At 34.3% G+C, this 20,758-nt stretch overlaps 3 protein-coding genes and 3 long non-coding RNA genes across 21 annotated transcripts; 3 read left to right on the top strand and 3 right to left on the bottom strand.

Annotated features, from left to right (window-relative positions):
- Positions 1-6,725: 6,725 nt before the first annotated feature.
- LOC135794939 (uncharacterized) lies at positions 6,726-12,941 on the bottom strand. Of its 14 annotated transcripts, none has more exons than XR_010548986.1 (27): positions 12,768-12,941; positions 12,222-12,273; positions 12,058-12,109; positions 11,889-11,944; positions 11,728-11,779; positions 11,559-11,614; positions 11,398-11,449; positions 11,233-11,284; positions 11,068-11,119; positions 10,903-10,954; positions 10,738-10,773; positions 10,573-10,624; positions 10,404-10,459; positions 10,239-10,294; positions 10,075-10,130; positions 9,914-9,965; positions 9,749-9,800; positions 9,584-9,635; positions 9,419-9,470; positions 9,254-9,289; positions 9,089-9,140; positions 8,920-8,975; positions 8,755-8,810; positions 8,590-8,645; positions 8,430-8,480; positions 7,305-7,629; positions 6,726-7,189 (listed from the first exon to the last, which is right to left on the bottom strand). It is a non-coding gene; the product is annotated as an uncharacterized lncRNA (long non-coding RNA). The 14 variants fall into 14 exon arrangements; XR_010548985.1 differs by having other exon boundaries at positions 6,726-7,235; XR_010548980.1 differs by having other exon boundaries at positions 6,726-7,629.
- Positions 12,942-13,303: 362 nt separating this feature from the next.
- LOC135794928 (G-protein coupled receptor Mth2-like) lies at positions 13,304-15,332 on the top strand. The gene is made up of 5 exons (XM_065306424.1): positions 13,304-13,990; positions 14,129-14,308; positions 14,368-14,446; positions 14,508-14,680; positions 14,740-15,332. Exons 1-5 carry the CDS (start codon positions 13,357-13,359, stop codon positions 15,207-15,209), a joined length of 1,536 nt encoding a protein of 511 aa, XP_065162496.1. The 5' UTR covers positions 13,304-13,356; the 3' UTR covers positions 15,210-15,332.
- On the bottom strand, positions 15,032-16,117 carry LOC135794943 (uncharacterized). 2 transcript variants are annotated; one of them, XR_010548998.1, is made up of 2 exons: positions 15,983-16,117; positions 15,032-15,908 (listed from the first exon to the last, which is right to left on the bottom strand). It is a non-coding gene; the product is annotated as an uncharacterized lncRNA (long non-coding RNA). The 2 variants fall into 2 exon arrangements; XR_010548997.1 differs by having other exon boundaries at positions 15,964-16,100.
- Positions 15,585-18,164, top strand: LOC135794925 (kelch-like protein 10). Of its 2 annotated transcripts, none has more exons than XM_065306414.1 (6): positions 15,585-15,890; positions 15,949-16,156; positions 16,214-16,569; positions 16,807-17,071; positions 17,127-17,705; positions 17,770-18,164. In XM_065306414.1, the coding sequence occupies exons 1-6, from the start codon at positions 15,585-15,587 to the stop codon at positions 18,021-18,023; spliced, it is 1,968 nt and encodes a 655-aa protein (XP_065162486.1). In that variant the 3' UTR covers positions 18,024-18,164. The 2 variants fall into 2 exon arrangements, with proteins under 2 accessions (XP_065162486.1, XP_065162487.1); XM_065306415.1 differs by having other exon boundaries at positions 17,785-18,164.
- On the bottom strand, positions 18,145-19,227 carry LOC135794942 (uncharacterized). Its single transcript, XR_010548996.1, has 3 exons — positions 18,898-19,227; positions 18,740-18,807; positions 18,145-18,684 (listed from the first exon to the last, which is right to left on the bottom strand). It is a non-coding gene; the product is annotated as an uncharacterized lncRNA (long non-coding RNA).
- A 118-nt stretch (positions 19,228-19,345) lies between these two features.
- LOC135794933 (uncharacterized) lies at positions 19,346-20,758 on the top strand. The gene is made up of 2 exons (XM_065306431.1): positions 19,346-19,442; positions 19,522-20,758. The coding sequence occupies exons 1-2, from the start codon at positions 19,433-19,435 to the stop codon at positions 20,700-20,702; spliced, it is 1,191 nt and encodes a 396-aa protein (XP_065162503.1). The 5' UTR covers positions 19,346-19,432; the 3' UTR covers positions 20,703-20,758.

The raw sequence follows: 20,758 nt of genomic DNA on the forward strand, positions 1-20,758 counted from the left end.
GAGCGTAATTTCCCTAGTAATTTCACTATTTTCCACAGTTTTAAAGTTTTGTGGTGAAAAGCCGGTGATATATCGGGAACCCTTCGGCGTATTTGCACATTTTCTTCTGTTTCTTATATCGCGAGAGACAATCTTAACGATACGCAATTACCGCCCTCTGAAATCATGCAAAAAGTGTCTTAAAATCGCTCTGCAAATTTCACAAATTATTAAATTTTTTTAAAGTTTCGTCGTGGAAAATAGGGACGCCAGCACGCAGCCGCTTCACATACCCGATTCCATGTCTCTTTTTAACATTGTATAAATTGTAGTACACCTACATACGCGAATGTTTCTTTTTCAACGCGATTGTCGGTGTTTGTGCATAAACAACTTTTTTATTGCTTCGAACCTGTTCCATGCTGCGCTCGTGCTTCGATCGTTTGAACGTTTCAGTCTGTTGTTATTTGCACGCGGTTTGTCTTCTTTCTTAAATTTCAATTCTATGGAATGCGTTAATTATCAACATAAATATCAACACGTAATGATAATAAACTATTTAGTGTTGTGCTTATAATAATTTTTGGGTTAATCGTTATTAAACTCGGGTTTTCATTTGTGCGTTAGCAGTTAAAATTTTGATTGAATACAAGACTCTATCCGACGGGTAGACTTAATAAGTGCGCACTGCACAGTCACAGTTCGTTATCTAACACACGTGTTTTTATTTTCTGTTTCAGTGCTTCCTTTAATTACTCAGTGCTGGTAAGCCAACGCGGTAAGTTGTTAATTATTATTACAATGATGTCTTTAGTCGCGTATAATGGGAATACTGTAATCATGCGGGAAGTGCCTTAAAATCGCGCTGTAAATGTCACTTTTTTTTCAATGTTTGAAGGGAAAACTTCTTTAGAATCGTTGTGATTTCAAAATTAATGAAACGACACTAAAAAGAGACGAACGTATTCGTTTATATGGTTTAGTCTGCGAGAGAATTAGGGAACACAAATAATCTTTGTGCGATGCTTCGTAGCTTGCCACAAGCCACTTGATTCTGAATATTTTCTGAGTATATTATATATTAACAATCTTCAAGTATGCCAAAAGCTAACAAAAGCGACAACTAATTGCTGATAATGAAAGATTGGAAAATTCTCTATTAGAGTAGAATATAAAATAATTAAATATCGTTGGGCAAAAGGGCAAAAAATGTGATTAAAAGTGCTAAAAATTAAAATTTTTCAAATTTGGCGATTTTTTTTAAATCGCGAATATCTCGTAAACTAAAAGAGATAAAAAGGAACAAATGCAGATTCTTAATCTACATAAAATTCTTTATAAGATAGGCTAGTTAAAACGGAAATTTGAGGGATGAAATTTTAATTCTTAAGAAAAAATTGCCAAAAAACGCGACTGAAAGTGCTAAAAAGTGACATTTATCAATTTTTGCCTATTTTCTTCAATCGCAAATATCTCGTAAACTAAAAGAGATAAATAGGATCTAATCGCAGCATCTTAATGTACGGACCATTCTCTATAAGATAGGATAGTTAAAACGGAAATCTGAGAGGTGAAGTTTTAATTCTTAAGAAAAAAATCGCCAAGGGGGGGTGCTTGATAATTTTTATCGAGGATTTTCGATAATTAATATCGCTTAAACCAAATGCGATAGCAACCAACGAATTGTTGATTATGAAAGACTGGAAATTTCTCTATCAGATAAAAATACAAAATAATTATATTTCCTACAATAAAAGGTCGAAAAACGCGACTAAAAGGCCTAAAAAGTGACATTTATCAATTTTTGCCTATTTTCTTCAATCGCGAATATCTCGTAAACTAAAAGAGATAAATAGGATCTGATCGCAGCATCTTAATGTACGGACCATTCTCTATAAGATAGGATAGTTAAAACGGAAATCTGAGAGATGAAGTTTTAATTCTTAAGAAAAAAAATCGCCAAGGGGGGGTGCTTGATAATTTTTATTGAGGATTTTCGATAATTAATATCTCTTAAACCAAATGCGATAGCAACCAACGAATTGTTGATTATGAAAGACTGGAAATTTCTCTATCAGATAAAAATATAAAATAATTATATTTCCTACAGTAAAAGGTCGAAAAACGCGACTAAAAGTGCTAAAAAGTGACATTTATCAATTTTTGCCTATTTTCTTCGATCGCGAATATCTCGTAAACTAAAAGAGATAAATAGGATCTGATCGCAGCATCTTAATGTACGGACCATTTTCTATAAGATAGGATAGTTAAAACGGAAATCTGAGAGATGAAGTTTTAATTCTTAAGAAAAAAATCGCCAAGGGGGGGTGCTTGATAATTTTTATCGAGGATTTTCGATAATTAATATCGCTTAAACCAAATGCGATAGCAACCAACGAATTGTTGATTATGAAAGACTGGAAATTTCTCTATCAGATAAAAATACAAAATAATTATATTTCCTACAATAAAAGGTCGAAAAACGCGACTAAAAGTGCTAAAAAGTGACATGTATCAATTTTTGCATATTTTCTTCAATCGCGTATATCTCGTAAACTAAAAGAGATAAATAGGATCTGATCGCAGCATCTTAATGTACGGACCATTCTCTATAAGATAGGATAGTTAAAACGGAAATCTGAGAGATGAAGTTTTAATTCTTAAGAAAAAAATCGCCAAGGGGGGGTGCTTGATAATTTTTATCGAGGATTTTCGATAATTAATACCTCTTAAACCAAATGCGATAGCCACCAACGAATTGTTGATTATGAAAGACTGGAAATTTCTCTATCAGATAAAAATATAAAATAATTATATTTCCTACAATAAAAGGTCGAAAATCGCGACTAAAAGTGCTAAAAAGTGACATTTATCAATTTTTGCCTATTTTCTTCAATCGCGAATATCTCGTAAACTAAAAGAGATAAATAGGATCTGATCGCAGCATCTTAATGTACGGACCATTCTCTATAAGATAGGATAGTTAAAACGGAAATCTGAGAGATGAAGTTTTAATTCTTAAGAAAAAAAATCGCCAAGGGGGGGTGCTTGATAATTTTTATTGAGGATTTTCGATAATTAATATCTCTTAAACCAAATGCGATAGCAACCAACGAATTGTTGATTATGAAAGACTGGAAATTTCTCTATCAGATAAAAATATAAAATAATTATATTTCCTACAGTAAAAGGTCGAAAAACGCGACTAAAAGTGCTAAAAAGTGACATTTATCAATTTTTGCCTATTTTATTCGATCGCGAATATCTCGTAAACTAAAAGAGATAAATAGGATCTGATCGCAGCATCTTAATGTACGGACCATTTTCTATAAGATAGGATAGTTAAAACGGAAATCTGAGAGATGAAGTTTTAATTCTTAAGAAAAAAATCGCCGAGGGGGGGTGCTTGATAATTTTTATCGAGGATTTTCGATAATTAATACCACTTAAACCAAATGCGATAGCAACCAACGAATTGCTGATTAAGAAAGACTGGAAAATTCTCTATCAGATAAAAATATAAAATAATTATATTTCCTACAATAAAAGGTCGAAAAACGCGACTAAAAGTGCTAAAAAGTGACATTTATCAATTTTTTCCATTTTATTCAATCGCGAAGATCTCGTAAACTAAAAGAGATAAATAGGATCTGATCGCAGCATCTTAATGTACGGACCATTTTCTATAAGATAGGATAGTTAAAACGGAAATCTGAGAGATGAAGTTTTAATTCTTAAGAAAAAAATCGCCAAGGGGGGGTGCTTGATAATTTTTATTGAGGATTTTCGATAATTAATATCTCTTAAACCAAATGCGATAGCAACCAACGAATTGTTGATTATGAAAGACTGGAAATTTCTCTATCAGATAAAAATATAAAATAATTATATTTCCTACAGTGAAAGGTCGAAAAACGCGACTAAAAGTGCTAAAAAGTGACATTTATCAATTGTCCGGAACATGTGGGTTGTCATGTATTGTCTTTCTACGACGAAACATCATTTTCCGCGATATTGTAAACTAAACGCGATAGGAAAGAATGAATTGCAAATTCTTAATCTACGAAATTCTTTATTAGATACCATACAAAAATCGGGAAAATAAGACTCGTGTTTCTCAATATTTATTTATTTTCTCATTACTCGTAACTAAATGCGGTAGAACGAAACAGATTGAAAATTCGAAATATTCGGAATCTGCTTCAGTATTTGCTTTTGGAGATCCGCTGTCAAATACTTTGTAAAGATAGTTATAATTAAGTAATTCAAAGCTTGGGTTCAATTTCTCGTACATTATTCAAAAATTCGTTGATTTTTTGGAAGTTTAGAAAGATATCTTCCTGCAATTTTGGGTTCTCTTCCAGAATGTAGTTGTTTTTCTTTGTATTCTCTATTTATAACATTTTTATTTATTTGATTATTTATGACATCCTGCCTTTATTAGTAATCGTGAATAAACATTGTTTTGAGTTGCGCGCAGCCAACAAGCAAAATGAAATCACCTATCTCCAGGGTCGCGTTCACCAAGCATATTGGAAACTGATAGTGACCGCGTGTTGACGCCGTGGACTGGACACGTTGCAGTTTTATTTCGAACGCCGGATAAATAGCGCGTGTTCATCACAACTAGTTCTGTTTCGTCCGATCATAATTAGGTATATCGGATTATATTCCACAAACAATTAACGGCATATATAGGAATCGGGTGTGATCCGGAGTTTTGCTAGTACGATTGCACGCGTTAAATGTGCATCAATCGTAGATTCATCGTTAGTTCATTTGCTCGCATGTGGTTCCGTCGGCCCTCGGCCATCGCTGTGGAATTATGCTTAACTTAATTTTGGAAAAGAACTTGTTGGTTCTCAATTAGCAAATATAGCCATGTAAGTAAAATTAATCAGGAAATTGTCGTTTCCAACATGGTTTGTGTCACAAGTTTTCTCCAACAAAACAAGACAATCAATCGCGAATCTTTGTTTCCATTACGCGTAACACTAATAAACCGTAGCATTAATTTGCTAAATCTATTTGCATTTCATCAACAATTAACGTGTCTTAGTGTAAATTTATTGCGACCCGTCGACCCGTCGGCTAGCATCTCAAGCGGGACTATTAAAAAAAATACATTTTATTATAAATTGTTTTCTTTGTATAACATCACGTGGAAAATAGATTGTCTTTCTAGTTTTGGTCCTTGTCTTTCTTGAACTTCGAATTTTCTTTCTCTAACAATCTGTACATTCCTTTTCATTGAGTGAACATAAGCTATACTTGTAGGTTTTGGTTGTTTTTTAATTGCAAGTTACAAATATCTATTTGAGACACTCTGTATCTTAATTTCCTTTGACATCCATGCATAAATGAGCTTTATTTATTATTTTGGAGTGTCTCGTTTCGATCTATAAATTTTCTTTTGACAACACCCTGTATACCAATTTTCCTTTATGTCACGCGAAAAATAGCCATATTTGTAATGTTTAAAAGTTTGCTGTTGACGTATATTCTAAAATGAAGTTGTTTTATTTTTGTAACACCCTGTATATCAATTTCCCGAAGCCTCGCGTGAAAAACGAGCAATATTTGTAGTGTTTAAATGTTTTTCTGTTGTCATATTATTTTTTATTGTAACACCCAGTATATTTATTTCCATTTTCATTCACCTAGAAAATGGACTATTTGCTAATTTCTTTATCCCGGCAGAACTGTACGAACTGGTACTTGCTTATATGTGCGCGGCTAGGCAGCTCGTAAGTCCTGTCTCAATATGGCGGGATGTATTTTGTTGACTTGTAAAATCTAAACTTGTATTCTATTGTTAATAAAGAACTAGTAAGATATACTGACTTCTTTGATTTGTGTGTACCCCTTCTATCATTTCAGGAACAGGTCTCTAGAAGAGTTCCCTCTCTCAGGAGATGATCCCCACTATAAAAATTGTTAAGGTATCTTGTATGATTTGTGTACTCCTTCTCTCATTTCAGGCACAGGTCAGAACTTGTAAGAATATTTTTAAGTGTCCCCTTTCCTGAGACGACTTAAAACTATTTTTATAAGTTCTTAAAAGGATGTCCTTATAAGGAGTTCTCCCACTCGGGGGATGATCCCCCACCATAAAAATTGTTGATATGCCTGATAATTTCGGGGATGAAGCGCAGAGACATCGTAGCTGTAGGATGGGCCGGGAGCAATGGACGCATCGAAGCAGATCGACCGTAAGACTGTCTTATAACGACACGTGCCAAAAAATATAAAAGTCTGAACCTTCCCTGTTCTCTTTCTTCTATCTCCTCCTCTTCTCTACTCTGTTCTCTTCCTTCTATCTTCTGTCCTACTTCTTATTCTCCTTTTTCCCTGTTCTCGTTTCCCCATTTACTTTCTTACTTCTACTTATTGCCTTCACTTGTATTTCAATTTCTCTTATATTTCGTTGCAATTCATATATGCAACCCAAATTTCACCTGATATTTTTATATTTGAGAAAAATGCCTTCTATATCTGGGATTCGATCCGTGTCTGCTAGCATGCCAGCAGGTGCACGTCTCCACTCGACCACCGAGTGTTTTTATTATTGCTATTTGATTCTTCTATTTATGTTTTTATTTTATTCAACTTTTTAAAAATAATAACATTATGCTAAGATTAACTATGTTGCACACGCTCTACGCGTATAAGACTTATATGCAATATGACTTAATACGTCAATCCTGAAAATGACAGAGAGAATGATACCAAAAAAATATATGAAAGAGATTGTAATATTATATTGTGTTTTATTTACAAACATTATATAAAAATATATACAATTATACATATCGAAAATTACCATGGCTATGAAATTCCGAGAACGTAAAGACTTGCCTTAAAATACGCACATCCATAACACCGTTGCAATGGATATTTCAATAAAACATACAATGCAACTTTATACTAGTCAAAATTAAGAACATATCATAGGTATTGTTACGTACGCATTTTGAAACTATACGGCCACTTGCGACAGTATTAAATATATTATATGCAAATGTATGACAATACAAAAATAAAGAAAGACTATAATTTTAGTTTCATCGATCCATATTAATTTAGCGTATATATAAATATATAGTTATTGATAAAATAAACGTGATTTTAGATTACAATTTTGTGTACAGATGAAATTGTTTACTTGATGTTAAATACTCCTTTGTTGTTCTATCCATGAAGCTCCAAACTACACAAAGTAGAATTGATTTACTTCTCACTGTAGTACTTTTGCACTGGCAACAATCCCACACAAGAAAAAACACGTGCTTTATGCTGAAGAATTAAGAATTGAATAATTTTACCCAGCAAATCCAGTTGAAATCCGTAGCAGCACAAAAGAGATCCGACGGCCGGCGACGAATACCATTCACACGCGGACATGATGAGATCTCTTAGGAGTTGATTCGCGATAAATCAGTTAGTCAATAGTCGATGGCAAACAATTTCAATGCTTCTACCGTATTAAAACAGCAGAATTGCTAACAGCCGCGATGAAAGTCGACAGAGCAAAGAAACACGTAAGGACCACACCGCTGCGCACCACCGACTGACGAAACTTGAAGACGACAATCGGCACGGTACTGCTCAAATAGTTGCGCACAGTATGCTGCGCAAGTCAAGGTAGAACTGAAAGCAGAAACCACGAAGTATAGATACATATTTTATAGAACATGAAATTTTGGAGTATTTCCCTCTTGCTCTAGCTCACCTCATAATGCCATTTCTATATAAGTTACTTGATCGAAAGAAAAATAAAAACTATCCATGTTATATATAATTGTGAAAACAATTCAAAATGACTAGATGTAAACAACAGTTGAAAGTTACCGACATAACAACGTACAAAACGTATAATTTTTGTAACAATTCACGTTTTACAGGTTCATCTCCTACGAAAATAGAATATAACGCGACGAAGAATTAAATTCTACATCTTTAGGGACCCCGCTGATATTAAGGAGCAGCCGCATTCAGGCGCTTACCCCCAAAACGTGCAAAAATTAGTCATTCGAAACACGAAAACGCAATTTTTGTTGGTAATTAATATGTAAATTACTAAAATTATTATTGAACATGATAAAGATATCCAATATTTACAATCTGATGAAAGATGGTTCTCCTACGAAGTCGGGCTCAGCTGCTAAACCCCCAAAACAAGCCAAAATTAGTCATTCGATACACAAAAATGCAATTTTTGCTGCTAATTAACAAGCTAATCGCTAAAGTTATTTATGAAAATGATAAAGAAATGCAATACTTATAATCTGATAAAAGAATGGTTCTCCTACAAAGTCGGGCTCAGGTGCAAAACCCCTTAAACCAGCAAAAATTAGTCACTCGAAACACAAAAATGTAATTTTTGCTGCTAATTAATAAGCTAATCGCTAAAGTTATTTATGAAAATTATGAAGAAATTCAATACTTACAATCTGATGAAAGAATGGTTTTCCTACGAAGTCGGGCTCAGGTACAAAACCCTTAAAACAAGCAAAAATTAGTCATTCAAAACACAAAAATGCAATTTTTGCTGCTAATTATTAAGCTAATCGCTAAGTTATTTATGAAAATGATAAAGAAATTCAATACTTATAATCTGATGAAAGAATTGTTCTCTTACGAAATCGGGCTCAGGTGCAAAACCCCTAAAACAAGCAAAACTTAGTCATTCGAATCACAAAAATGCAATTTTTGCTGCTAATTAACAAGCTAATCGCTAAAGTTATTTATGAAAATAATAAAGAAATTCAATACTTATAATCTAATGAAAGAATGGTTCTCCTACAAAGTCGGGCTCAGGTGCAAAACCCCTAAAACAAGCAAAAATTAGTCATTCGAAACACAAAAATGCAATTTTTGCTGCTAATTAACAAGCTAATCGCTAAAGTTATTTATGAAAATGATAAAGAAATTCAATACTTATAATCTGATGTAATAATGGTTCTCCTACGAAGTCGGGCTCAGGTGGAAACCCCCTAAAACAAGCAAAAATTAGTCATTCGAAACACAAAAATGCAATTTTTGCTGGTAATTAACAAGATAACCGGTAAAGTTATTTATGAAACCGATAAAGAAATTCAATATTTACAATCTGATGAAAGAATGGTTCTCCTACGATGTCGGGCTCAGGTACAAAACTCCTAAAACCAGCAAAAATTAGTCATTCGAAACACAAAAATGCAATTTTTGCTGCTAATTAATTAGCTAATCGGTAAAGTTAATAATGAAAATGATAAAGAAATTCAATACTTACCATCTGATGAAGGAATGGTTCTCCTGCTAAGTCGGGCTCAGGTGCAAAAGCCCGAAAAAAAACAAAAATTAGTCATTCGAAACACAAAAATGCAATTTTTGCTGCTAATTATCAAGCTAATCGACAAAGTTATTTATGAAAATGATAACGACAATCAATACTTACAATCTGATGGAATAATGGTTCTCCTACAAAGTCGGGCTCAGGTGCAAAACCCCTAAAACAAGCAACAATTAATCATTCGAAACACAAAAATTCAATTTTTGCTGCAAATTAACAAGCTAATCGCTAAAGTTATTTATGGAAATGATAAAGAAATTCAATACTTACCATCTGATGAAGGAATGGTTCTCCTACAAAGTCGGGCTCAGGTGCAAAATCCCTAAAACAAGCAAAAATTAGTCATTCGAAACACAAAAATGCAATTTTTGCTTCTAATTATTAAGCTAATCGATAAAATTATTTATGAAAATGATAAAGAAATTCAATACTTACAATCTGATGAAAGAATGGTTCTCCTACAAAGTCGGACTCAGGTGCAAAATCCCTAAAACAAGCAAAAATTAGTCATTCAAAACACAAAAATGCAATTTTTGCTGCTAATTAACAAGCTAATCGCTAAAATTATTTTTGGAAATGATAAAGAATTTCAATACTTACCATCTGATGAAAGAATGGTTCTCCTACGAAGTCAGGCTCAGGTGCAAAACCCCTAAAACAAGAAAAAATTAGTCATTCGAAACACAAAAATGCAATTTTTGCTGCTAATTAACAAGCTAATCGCTAAAGTTATTTATGAAAATGATAAGGAAATTCAATACTTATAATCTGATGTAAGAATGGTTCTCCTACGAAGTCGGGCTCAGGTGGAAACCCCCTAAAACAAGCAAAATTAGTCATTCGAAACACAAAAATGCAATTTTTGCTGCTAATTAACAAGCTAATCGCTAAAGTTATTTATGAAAATAATAAAGAAATTCAATACTTATAATCTAATGAAAGAATGGTTCTCCTACAAAGTCGGGCTCAGGTGCAAAACCCCTAAAACAAGCAAAAATTAGTCATTCGAAACACAAAAATGCAATTTTTGCTGCTAATTAACAAGCTAATCGCTAAAGTTAGTTATGAAAATGATAAAGAAATTCAATACTTATAATCTGATGTAAGAATGGTTCTCCTACGAAGTCGGGCTCAGGTGGAAACCCCCTAAAACAAGCAAAAATTAGTCATTTGAAACACAAAAATGCAATTTTTGCTGGTAATTAACAAGCTAACCGGTAAAGTTATTTATGAAACCGATAAAGAAATTCAATATTTACAATCTGATGAAAGAATGGTTCTCCTACGATGTCGGGCTCAGGTACAAAACTCCTAAAACCAGCAAAAATTAGTCATTCGAAACACAAAAATGCAATTTTTGCTGCTAATTAATTAGCTAATCGGTAAAGTTAATAATGAAAATGATAAAGAAATTCAATACTTACCATCTGATGAAGGAATGGTTCTCCTGCTAAGTCGGGCTCAGGTGCAAAAGCCCGAAAAAAAGCAAAAATTAGTCATTCGAAACACAAAAATGCAATTTTTGCTGCTAATTATCAAGCTAATCGACAAAGTTATTTATGAAAATGATAACGACAATCAATACTTACAATCTGATGGAATAATGGTTCTCCTACAAAGTCGGGCTCAGGTGCAAAACCCCTAAAACAAGCAACAATTAATCATTCGAAACACAAAAATTCAATTTTTGCTGCAAATTAACAAGCTAATCGCTAAAGTTATTTATGGAAATGATAAAGAAATTCAATACTTACCATCTGATGAAGGAATGGTTCTCCTACAAAGTCGGGCTCAGGTGCAAAATCCCTAAAACAAGCAAAAATTAGTCATTCGAAACACAAAAATGCAATTTTTGCTTCTAATTATTAAGCTAATCGATAAAATTATTTATGAAAATGATAAAGAAATTCAATACTTACAATCTGATGAAAGAATGGTTCTCCTACAAAGTCGGACTCAGGTGCAAAATCCCTAAAACAAGCAAAAATTAGTCATTCAAAACACAAAAATGCAATTTTTGCTGCTAATTAACAAGCTAATCGCTAAAATTATTTTTGGAAATGATAAAGAAATTCAATACTTACCATCTGATGAAAGAATGGTTCTCCTACGAAGTCAGGCTCAGGTGCAAAACCCCTAAAACAAGCAAAAATTAGTCATTCGAAACACAAAAATGCAATTTTTGCTGCTAATTAACAAGCTAATCGCTAAAGTTATTTATGAAAATGATAAAGAAATTCAATACTTATAATCTGATGTAAGAATGGTTCTCCTACGAAGTCGGGCTCAGGTGGAAACCCCCTAAAACAAGCAAAAATTAGTCATTCGAAACACAAAAATGCAATTTTTGCTGCTAATTAACAAGCTAATCGCTAAAGTTATTTATGAAAATAATAAAGAAATTCAATACTTACAATCTGATGAAAGAATGGCTCTCCTACGAAGTCGGGCTCAGGTGCAAAATCCCTAAAACAAGCAAAAATTAGTCATTCGAAACACAAAAATGCAATTTTTGCTGCTAATTAACAAGCTAATCGCTAAAGTTATTTATGAAAATGATAAAGAAATTCAATACTTATAATCTGATGTAAGAATGGTTCTCCTGTGAAATTGGACTCAGGTGCAAAACCCCTAAAACCAGCCAAAATTAGTCAATCGCAACACAAAAATGCAATTTGAGCTGCTTATTAATATGCTAATCACCAAAGTCATTGATAAAAATGATAAAGAAATTCAATACTTACAATCTGATGAAAGAATGGTTCTCCTACGAAGTCGGACACAGGAGCAAAACCCCTAAAAGCAGCCAAAATTAGTCATTCGAAACTCAAAAATGCAATTTTTGCTGCTAATTAATAAGCTAATCACTCAAATTTTTTATGAAAGTGATAAAAAATTCAATACTTACAATTTGATGCATGAATAATTCTCCTTGGACGTCGGGTTGAAGTGCAAAATTCCTTAAACAAACAAAAATTAGTCTTTCAAAACATAAAAAGGCAATTTTTGTTGAAAATTAACGAATTTATCACTACAGTTATCTGTGAAAATGATACAGAAATTAAATGGTTACAATATAATGCATTGTTTTCCTTGTATGTCAGAGTCAAGTGCAGAACTACTAAAACTAACAAAAATTAATCTTTTGCAGCACATAAATATATTACAATTTTTATAGCCGATTCTCTGCATTTTTGTTTTGTTTTATGTTTTGTTCAATAATACTATGCACTTACAAATGTAGATTTTATTTTTTTAAACGTTTAAAATGTAGTTGAAGTGATCGGCAAATGTAAATATTTCATGAATATTTTAATTTTAAACAGGGCTTAGTAGCTAGGAACTTAAACCAATCCAACAGTGATATCCACGTCAGTTAATCGCAAAAGTTAAAAATTAGCATAAGTAAATAGAAAAGTTACGAATGAAAATATGAAAGAATTTCGATACTTACAATTTGTTGCAATTGATATAGTTATTCTACATCTGATGTAGCTATGCACTAAACGGGTAATTTTAAATTACCCGTTATTAATTACTAATTTATACTGATATTACGACTTACAACCCGATTCTGTTCTACAATATCCGTCGAAGAAAAGTTTGGCAGATGCACTGTGACATGCACTGACTTTGTAAGTTATGTACACGTTGTGTAAACAAGACTAAACATAACTGACATACTACCTCCCTCTATATACTATAGGAATACTAAGTTGCCTATGTTAAATCAAGGAATTCAAAAATATTTGTTTAACAAAGTAATTTACAATATATATCCCAACAGGTATATTTCTAATAAATAGACTTATATTATATCAAAAAAATTAATTCGAATAAAATCACATTAATTAAACGTTTACGCACAATGTTATCATTTTATTTGCCACAAAATATTTAGCGCAATGTGGAAATGTATTGTGGTTACTACCGCGATATGCTTAAGTTTGATAAGTCAACCCAAGCGATACAATAAAAAAGCTCAATCAAACAAGTAGTCTTGCGTTGTGAACATGTCTAATAAGTTAAATAATTAGTTAATCATGAACACAGCGAATTTAAAACAGAAACTGTTTCTTATTACTTCTAAATATATTTTGTGTGCTATTTTTCTTTTAAATAATTTGCAAATATCTAATTGTGAAAACTTAACATCATCAATTGAAAATAAATGTGATAAAAAGCACGTACTCGACATTTCTAATGGAACTTTTGACCATGAAACTAAAAATATGTTGCACCAGAATAACGTTTACTCTCCTGACAAATACTTCAAACACAACGATAAACTAATGGGATGTGTATGTGATGTTCAGTTGTGTATAACTAAGTGTTGCACCAAACATCCGGAACCACCCGGAAACGTAACCTGCGATGATGATTACTTCGAAAACGTAAATATCACAACATATCATGATAACTTTACCATCGCAGAAGCTGGTGCTAAACATGCATCCATTTATTGGAAACCGTGCAATTACTATCCATTGGAAGATGGGGACGTGCATTTTCTTTTGAAAGATGGAAGGTTGTATTTTCAAGACATGCAGCAGCATTTCGAATTGCATGAATATTGCGTGGCCCAACTTAGAAATGATATGTTGGAAAAACTTGAAGTACGAGTTTGCTTGAGCGAAGAAAGCTCTTCAGATAATGCAACGGAAGTTAACAAATATGGTAAAAACAAATATTATGTATATAAAACTATAAATAATAACAAAATTAGTAATATCCTTTAATTAGTCATTATGGCTACTATCCAGGAAGAGATAACCGCAGTATATTATGCATAGTTTGATTAAATGTTGATTGTAGGAATGGTGATCTCTATTCCATTTTTATTTATAACACTGGTTATATATTTTATTCTACCTGACAAGAAGATACAAACAAAATGTATGATGGCATACATAATGTGTTTAATGTTTGCGTACATTTTTCTGGTATATTTACAAATTAATCCCAATTTAGAAAATCCTGCTTGTGAAATAGTTGGTGAGTAGCAGCATTATTTAACACTAATTAATAAACACGGATAATATGTTTTGTTATAGCTGCTTGTGGAGTTTATTTTTTTATGTCCACATTTTGTTGGATGAATATTACATGCATTGATATGTATTTGACGTTTTCGTAAGTAATTTTATTGCTTCTATCTTTAAAATTTTAATTTTTTAAAATATTATTTCTGAAGTGGAAAACGTGCTCCGATTCAAGGAAGATCTTCCAAGTGGAAACAATTTGGAATCTACTTTACATTTTCAAATGGAGCCCCAATCATACTCTTGTGTATTTTATTTGGAGTAAACACACTAGAAAATTTTTCTGGTCATCCTCAGTTTGGTGAATCACAATGTTGGATTGCCAGTAAATATAAATATAAATATAAATACATAACCTGAAAATGTATCGCCAACTATTTTTAGATGGATTACCCCAATTATTATATTTCTATGGGCCAATGGCGGTTTTGTTAATTATCAACGCAGTTCTGTTCATAATCACGGCGCATACAATTCGATGTTCAATTCGTGACAATCAGAAAATGTTACGTAGTAAAGATAGTCAACGCCATTTTGAATCCAACAAACAAGACTATGTTTTATACATTAAACTTTTTATCGCAATGGGAATGAATTGGTCGCTGGAGTTGATTTCATGGATTGTCGAATGGTGTCTAGGCGATAAGAAACTTGACTGGATTTGGTACCCAACTGATTTTTGTAATACAATTTATGGGATTTTTATTTTCATCATATTTGTTTGCAAACGAACAGTGTGGATCAAATTACTACAACGATATTACATCAGTATTGGTAAACCTAACATGGCTCGTGCGTTATCCACACGCACATCCGGGTATCAAATGAGTCAAACTGAACGTACTGAAATGTAGCCAACGCAATGTAACATTAATGAAGAATAGCAATTAATTTATATGCTCATATATATTTTGCGCCTAAAGTTGTACTTAATTTTCTAATGCTTTCTAAATCAATAAATCCTTGATAGTTTCTGACACGTGTCGCACCCCTAGCAGCATATATCAGTTTGATTTTAAGTGTCAATTCAGGACCACTCCTGTTTTAAACTATATTAGAATACCTCAGACCAAATACCACATTTTAAAGAAACCATATCCAAAACACATCAAACAAATAACAGTGAAATATCCATATCGCAATAAAGTGAGTGGCTGTGAATCGAATTAGTAATTTAGTGATAAAATAGTACAAGACGTTAAGATTTTAAAAGTGTTTGAATTCGTAACATGCATGAACATCAATCATATGGACTGAAACTTAGAAAATCAATGGGTGTACGCTCGAAAACGAGTAAGATCACAACACAAACGAATGTGTTGGTAATCAAAGCAAAGCGAAAAAAGATTGTGTCGTGCAAAGTGAATCAGAAGTGTTTCTGCGCGCCACGCCATGTCAGTCCCATCGAGTTTCCGCCGATTTGGTCTGAATTTCGACACAATAATCAACTCTGCGATGGTGCCGTACGGTGTGCAGATGGGACTGAATTCAAAGTGCATCGAGTGATACTAGCCGCCATTAGTCCCTACTTCAAAGTGCGTTGAAAATTATACCTGCAATAACAGCAACATTATTATTTAATTAATTTTTTAGGCATTATTTACAAACTCAATAAATCGTAACCAACCCGAAACTCGAATTGCCTGCATGAACACATCAGCGAATATCTTCAGTAAACTCCTAGATTATGCCTACACGGGAAAATGCGACGTCAATCATGAATCACTAGAGTCACTGATACGATTTGCGGATCAGTATGAAGTGATGGGAGTAATGCAACACTGCTGCCAGTATATTTTAGGTTTTAATTGAATATTATGCACTTTACTTTGATTAAAATAATGATTTTTTAATGTAGAACACCTGGAGCCGAGGAATTGCCTGGGGCTGTTACGTTTCGGGCGTCAATACTTTTGTAAACAATTGGAGAAACGTGGCCGCTATTTTATTCAACATAATTTTGTAGAGATTTATAAAAAATCTAAAGAGTATTACTTTCTGTCATTCCCCGACCTTCTAGAAATCATGTCTGACGATGAACTGAATATTAAATCCGAAGAGATCGCATTTGATGCAATCAGAGAGTGGGTGGACTTCGATCGATTTGCCAGGCAGAAATACGCTCATCCTTTACTAAATACGATACGTTTAGGAAACTTAAGCAACGAATTCTTAGAATACATATTACAATGGTCCCCGATCTACGATAATAGTGTATTTATCACATACTTATTACGCTTCTTTTTTTTTGGTATGCTCCTGTTATTTTTATAAAACACCACAAATACATTCGAAAATACAGCGCCATCCAATTACGTAAAACTGAAACATGTTTTAATGACTTATTTTTTCTACTCCTGACATTGTTTTCTTACCCACACGTATTCCAACCTAATCACTTGACAATTAGTATTGATACCATCTCAAAAAAACGTTGATTATCATTTATAGGAATGTCGAACACTGATAAAGAACCTTCTTCAACTTCGTCAAGTACCAAAAACTGATATTGACTTGTTATCGAATCCATTACTGCGGCCACGGGTACCACACGATATTCTCTTCGCGATTGGTGGATGGACAGCCGGTAGTCCAACGAATTTCATTGAAACCTACGATACCAGAGCGGATCGGTGGCTCTTGAGTCGCGATTGTGATAAGGTGCCGCGTGCTTATCACGGAATATGCCAAATTGATGGGTTGATTTACATGATCGGTACTTCTAGCGGTCGAATGAATAACTTAAATGCATTAGTAATTATAATTTAAAGGTGGCTTTGATGGTAATGAACACTTCAGTACTGTGAGGTCCTTCGACCCAATCAAACACCAATGGCGAGATTGTGCTTGCATGTATTACCCTCGTTGTTACGTGAGCGTCGCGACACATAACAACAAAATTTATGCACTGGGTGGCTACAATGGCCGAATACGAATGAGTTCGGTAGAACGGTACGATCCGGGAACAAATCAATGGGAGTTGATACAATCCATGCAATCACAACGTTCGGATGCAAGTGCAGCCGCCATGGATAATAAAATCTACATTGTGGGAGGATTTAACGGTGTGGAAGTGATGAACTCCGCTGAGGTTTATGACATCGCCACGAATCAATGGTCATACATTCCTTCTATGACGTCTGCACGCTCGGGTGTTAGTCTGGTGGCCTGTGAAGGTACCCTGTATGCACTAGGAGGATTCAACGGATTTACGAGACTTACTTCCGGCGAACGGTACTCTCCCGGAAAGGATACTAATTGGGAAATAATGGCGGACATGTTTTATTCACGCAGCAATTTTGCAACGGTGGTGTTAGACGGATATATCTTTGCCATTGGAGGATTCAATGGTAGGTCAACCATCACTCGGGCTTGTCTTACTTGTGACGTATTTTAACTCAGTGTTATACCTAGATCGATTCGTCGCAGGTTCGACGACAATCAATCATGTCGAGTGCTATGATATTAACACCAACGAGTGGCTGGAAGCGGCGCCGATGTGTTTGAATCGCTCAGCGCTGAGCGCATGCGTCATAAGCAGTTTGAAAAATGCACGAGATTACTCACTGCACGGGCGTACCATGATCAAGTGGGAATCACCCATTCCTTCCGATAACAGTTTGGGTACTGACATTTCGCCGGGTGCAACGAATACTCTCGAAGCCTAAATTCACATTCTTCACACAACCATCATAAAAAAATAGCAAATCAAAGTCTAAATCAAACATTTTCAAAACGATGAGTGTCGTAATATGTGGTAGTTGGTTTTTGTTTATACCTTCATAAAAATAAAACATGCACGAGTTTTATTACGTTGTTTTTTGAACTTATATCATAAGTCTACTTGCTTAGTAGATGTAAAACATTTTATGAATTTTATGCAGGACAAGCAATTGCTAAAGATGCAGCTCGTGTGAACCTCTTCAATACTTTATACACACATCTCATTGTAGCTTTGGGCATGATATTCTTATACTTGACCATTTCCATCATGTCATACATTTGAGCACGGAGACGTAACAACTTACTAAGCACATATTTTAAGTCTGCGTCTGTGCATAACAAGTTATTGCAAATGGCGCGATGATCAAAATCATGGTGGAAGTCGTCGAAATTATAGTTATAGAAGTCGTTCATTGCAACGAGATAATCATATCCCAAGTCTGCCATTTTTTCAGTACATTTCATAATGTCGGGAATGTATGTGGTTCCAATATTGATGAAATCAATGATTCTTTCGGATGTGCAAATAATACCAGTTGTATTATATGCTGGATTCTCCGAAACTGATCCAACGGTAGTTGGTGGCACAGTTGTTTGCCCTGTAACCTTTGATTAAAACAATTTAAAAGTTAAATTCGTATTTTACACATAAGTAATTTACCTGATAGATAAGTAAAAGTACTAGTATCATACTAGTCGCCATTTTGTTGAACGCCATTGAAATGCTTCCTGAAAATTAACCTAACATTAAAATGAATGCAGTTTAAATAGACTAAATTTTAATATTTTTACATAAAAGAAACTGTTATGAGTACTTACAAAATTATTGTCGTAATACGAATATAGTTGTAAAAGTAAACGTGGCCTGTTTAAAAATTTAATTACCTATAGAATCCAGCAAAAACTAGGATGAACAAAGATTACACCATTTCAGCTACTTTTATGGTAATAATTATTGTCATTACAAAAAGCAATTGACTTTTATCCCGAATTAATTTGAGTAATTACCTTTGATAAAATAATTGTAATCCCTTTCTAATCAGATTTAAAACTTGAAATAAGTATATTAAATCGAATTTTACAAGTGGATTACAATTACTTGTTATATTCCCATTAGCGAAATTTCTACCTTGATTGATGACGAATTTAAATAGGTATGTGTTTTGAAGTATTTTTTTAATTATCAGCACATTCGCGGAATTAAAAAAATATCATGCTGATAATATTAATTCAATCAAATCCAGATAAAAATCTTTAAAAAAAAGTATAAAATGATCAAAATTGATCTTAATGAACACAGTTCTACGCATTATTGAACAAGTTTAGAACATATCGCAACAAAAACAAACGACATATGATGAAAAGTAAGTTTTAGTAAAAAATTATTCTATGCAATACTAATCTACTAATATACTAATAATTGTTATATTTTCAATAATATAGTTGTACTTCAAACCGTGTGCGCATGCTTGGTCATGCAAGTGGCTCTTGCTGTCAAGGGTAATGAACCTGAGCCAGTATGTGATGCCGTCTGCCCAATCGATAATCCCATCACGGACAATGTTCTCCTGAAATACGACCCTGACTGTGGATATTATTGCCATTGTGCAAACAATGGAAACTGGAAGCAACCTTGCCCTCCCGGTCTTGAGTTCAATGAGAAATTAGAGGCATGTGACTGGCCATCAAGCGCAAACTGTACCCCCAATACTGGTAGTGTCAGTTCAACCACGTCAGAACCTGATTCCACTACCAGTGAACCTGCTTCCTCTACCAGTGGACCCAGTTCCTCTACCAGTGGACCTATTTCCTCCACAACCGGATCATCCGGTCCTACTGACGGCTGCGATACACCCTGTGGGCCAAATGATTGCAGCTCATCTTCCAATAGTCTTGACTGTCAGAAGTATTGCGTTTGCAGTCATGGTACCACAACGGTTAAGGAGTGTTCACCAGGTTTATGGTACAACCCGGTCACCAATACCTGCGACTATGAGGCAAATGTAAACTGCCCCCTAACTACCACCGCTGCACCTAATACTGATACTACCCCTGAAGCTACTAGCAACTCTACCCCTGAAAGTAGTACCGAAACCTCCTCTGAACCTAATACCGACACTACCCCTGAAGCTACTAGCAACTCTACCCCTGAAAGTAGTTCCGAAACGTCCTCTGAACCAAATACCGACACTACCCCTGAACCTACTAGCAACTCTACCCCTGAAAGTAGTACCGAAACCTCCTCTGAACCTAATACCGACACTACCCCTGAAGCTACTAGCAACTCTACCCCTGAAAGTAGTTCCGAAACCTCCTCTGAACCTAATACCGACACTACCCCTGAAGCTACTAGCAACTCTACCCCTGAAACTAGTTCCGAAACTACCACTGAGGAAGCAAGTACAGAATCGACTTCAGCCGCATCTACCAACCTTTGCGATGCAGTCTGTCCAGATGTGTTCCCCGTTGTTGATAACAACCATCGGCAATACCCTGGAGATTGTACCAAGTTCTGTCACTGTGCTAATGACGGAAATCATGTGAAGGACTGCCCATCTGGCTTGGAATTCAACCAGCGTCTTGAGGTATGCGACCACGCCTGGGCTGCCGGCTGCACTGAATAAATGTTAAAGTTGTAAACTTTTAAATAAACATCACCGCCTTTGCACAATTACAATAA

Source organism: Atheta coriaria, unplaced genomic scaffold (genome assembly GCF_025399875.1).
Source record: "Atheta coriaria isolate IRGN ID8LTWV9N9 unplaced genomic scaffold, Caltech_Dcor_3.1 hic_scaffold_6_pilon, whole genome shotgun sequence".
Lineage (NCBI taxonomy): Eukaryota > Metazoa > Arthropoda > Insecta > Coleoptera > Staphylinidae > Dalotia > Dalotia coriaria.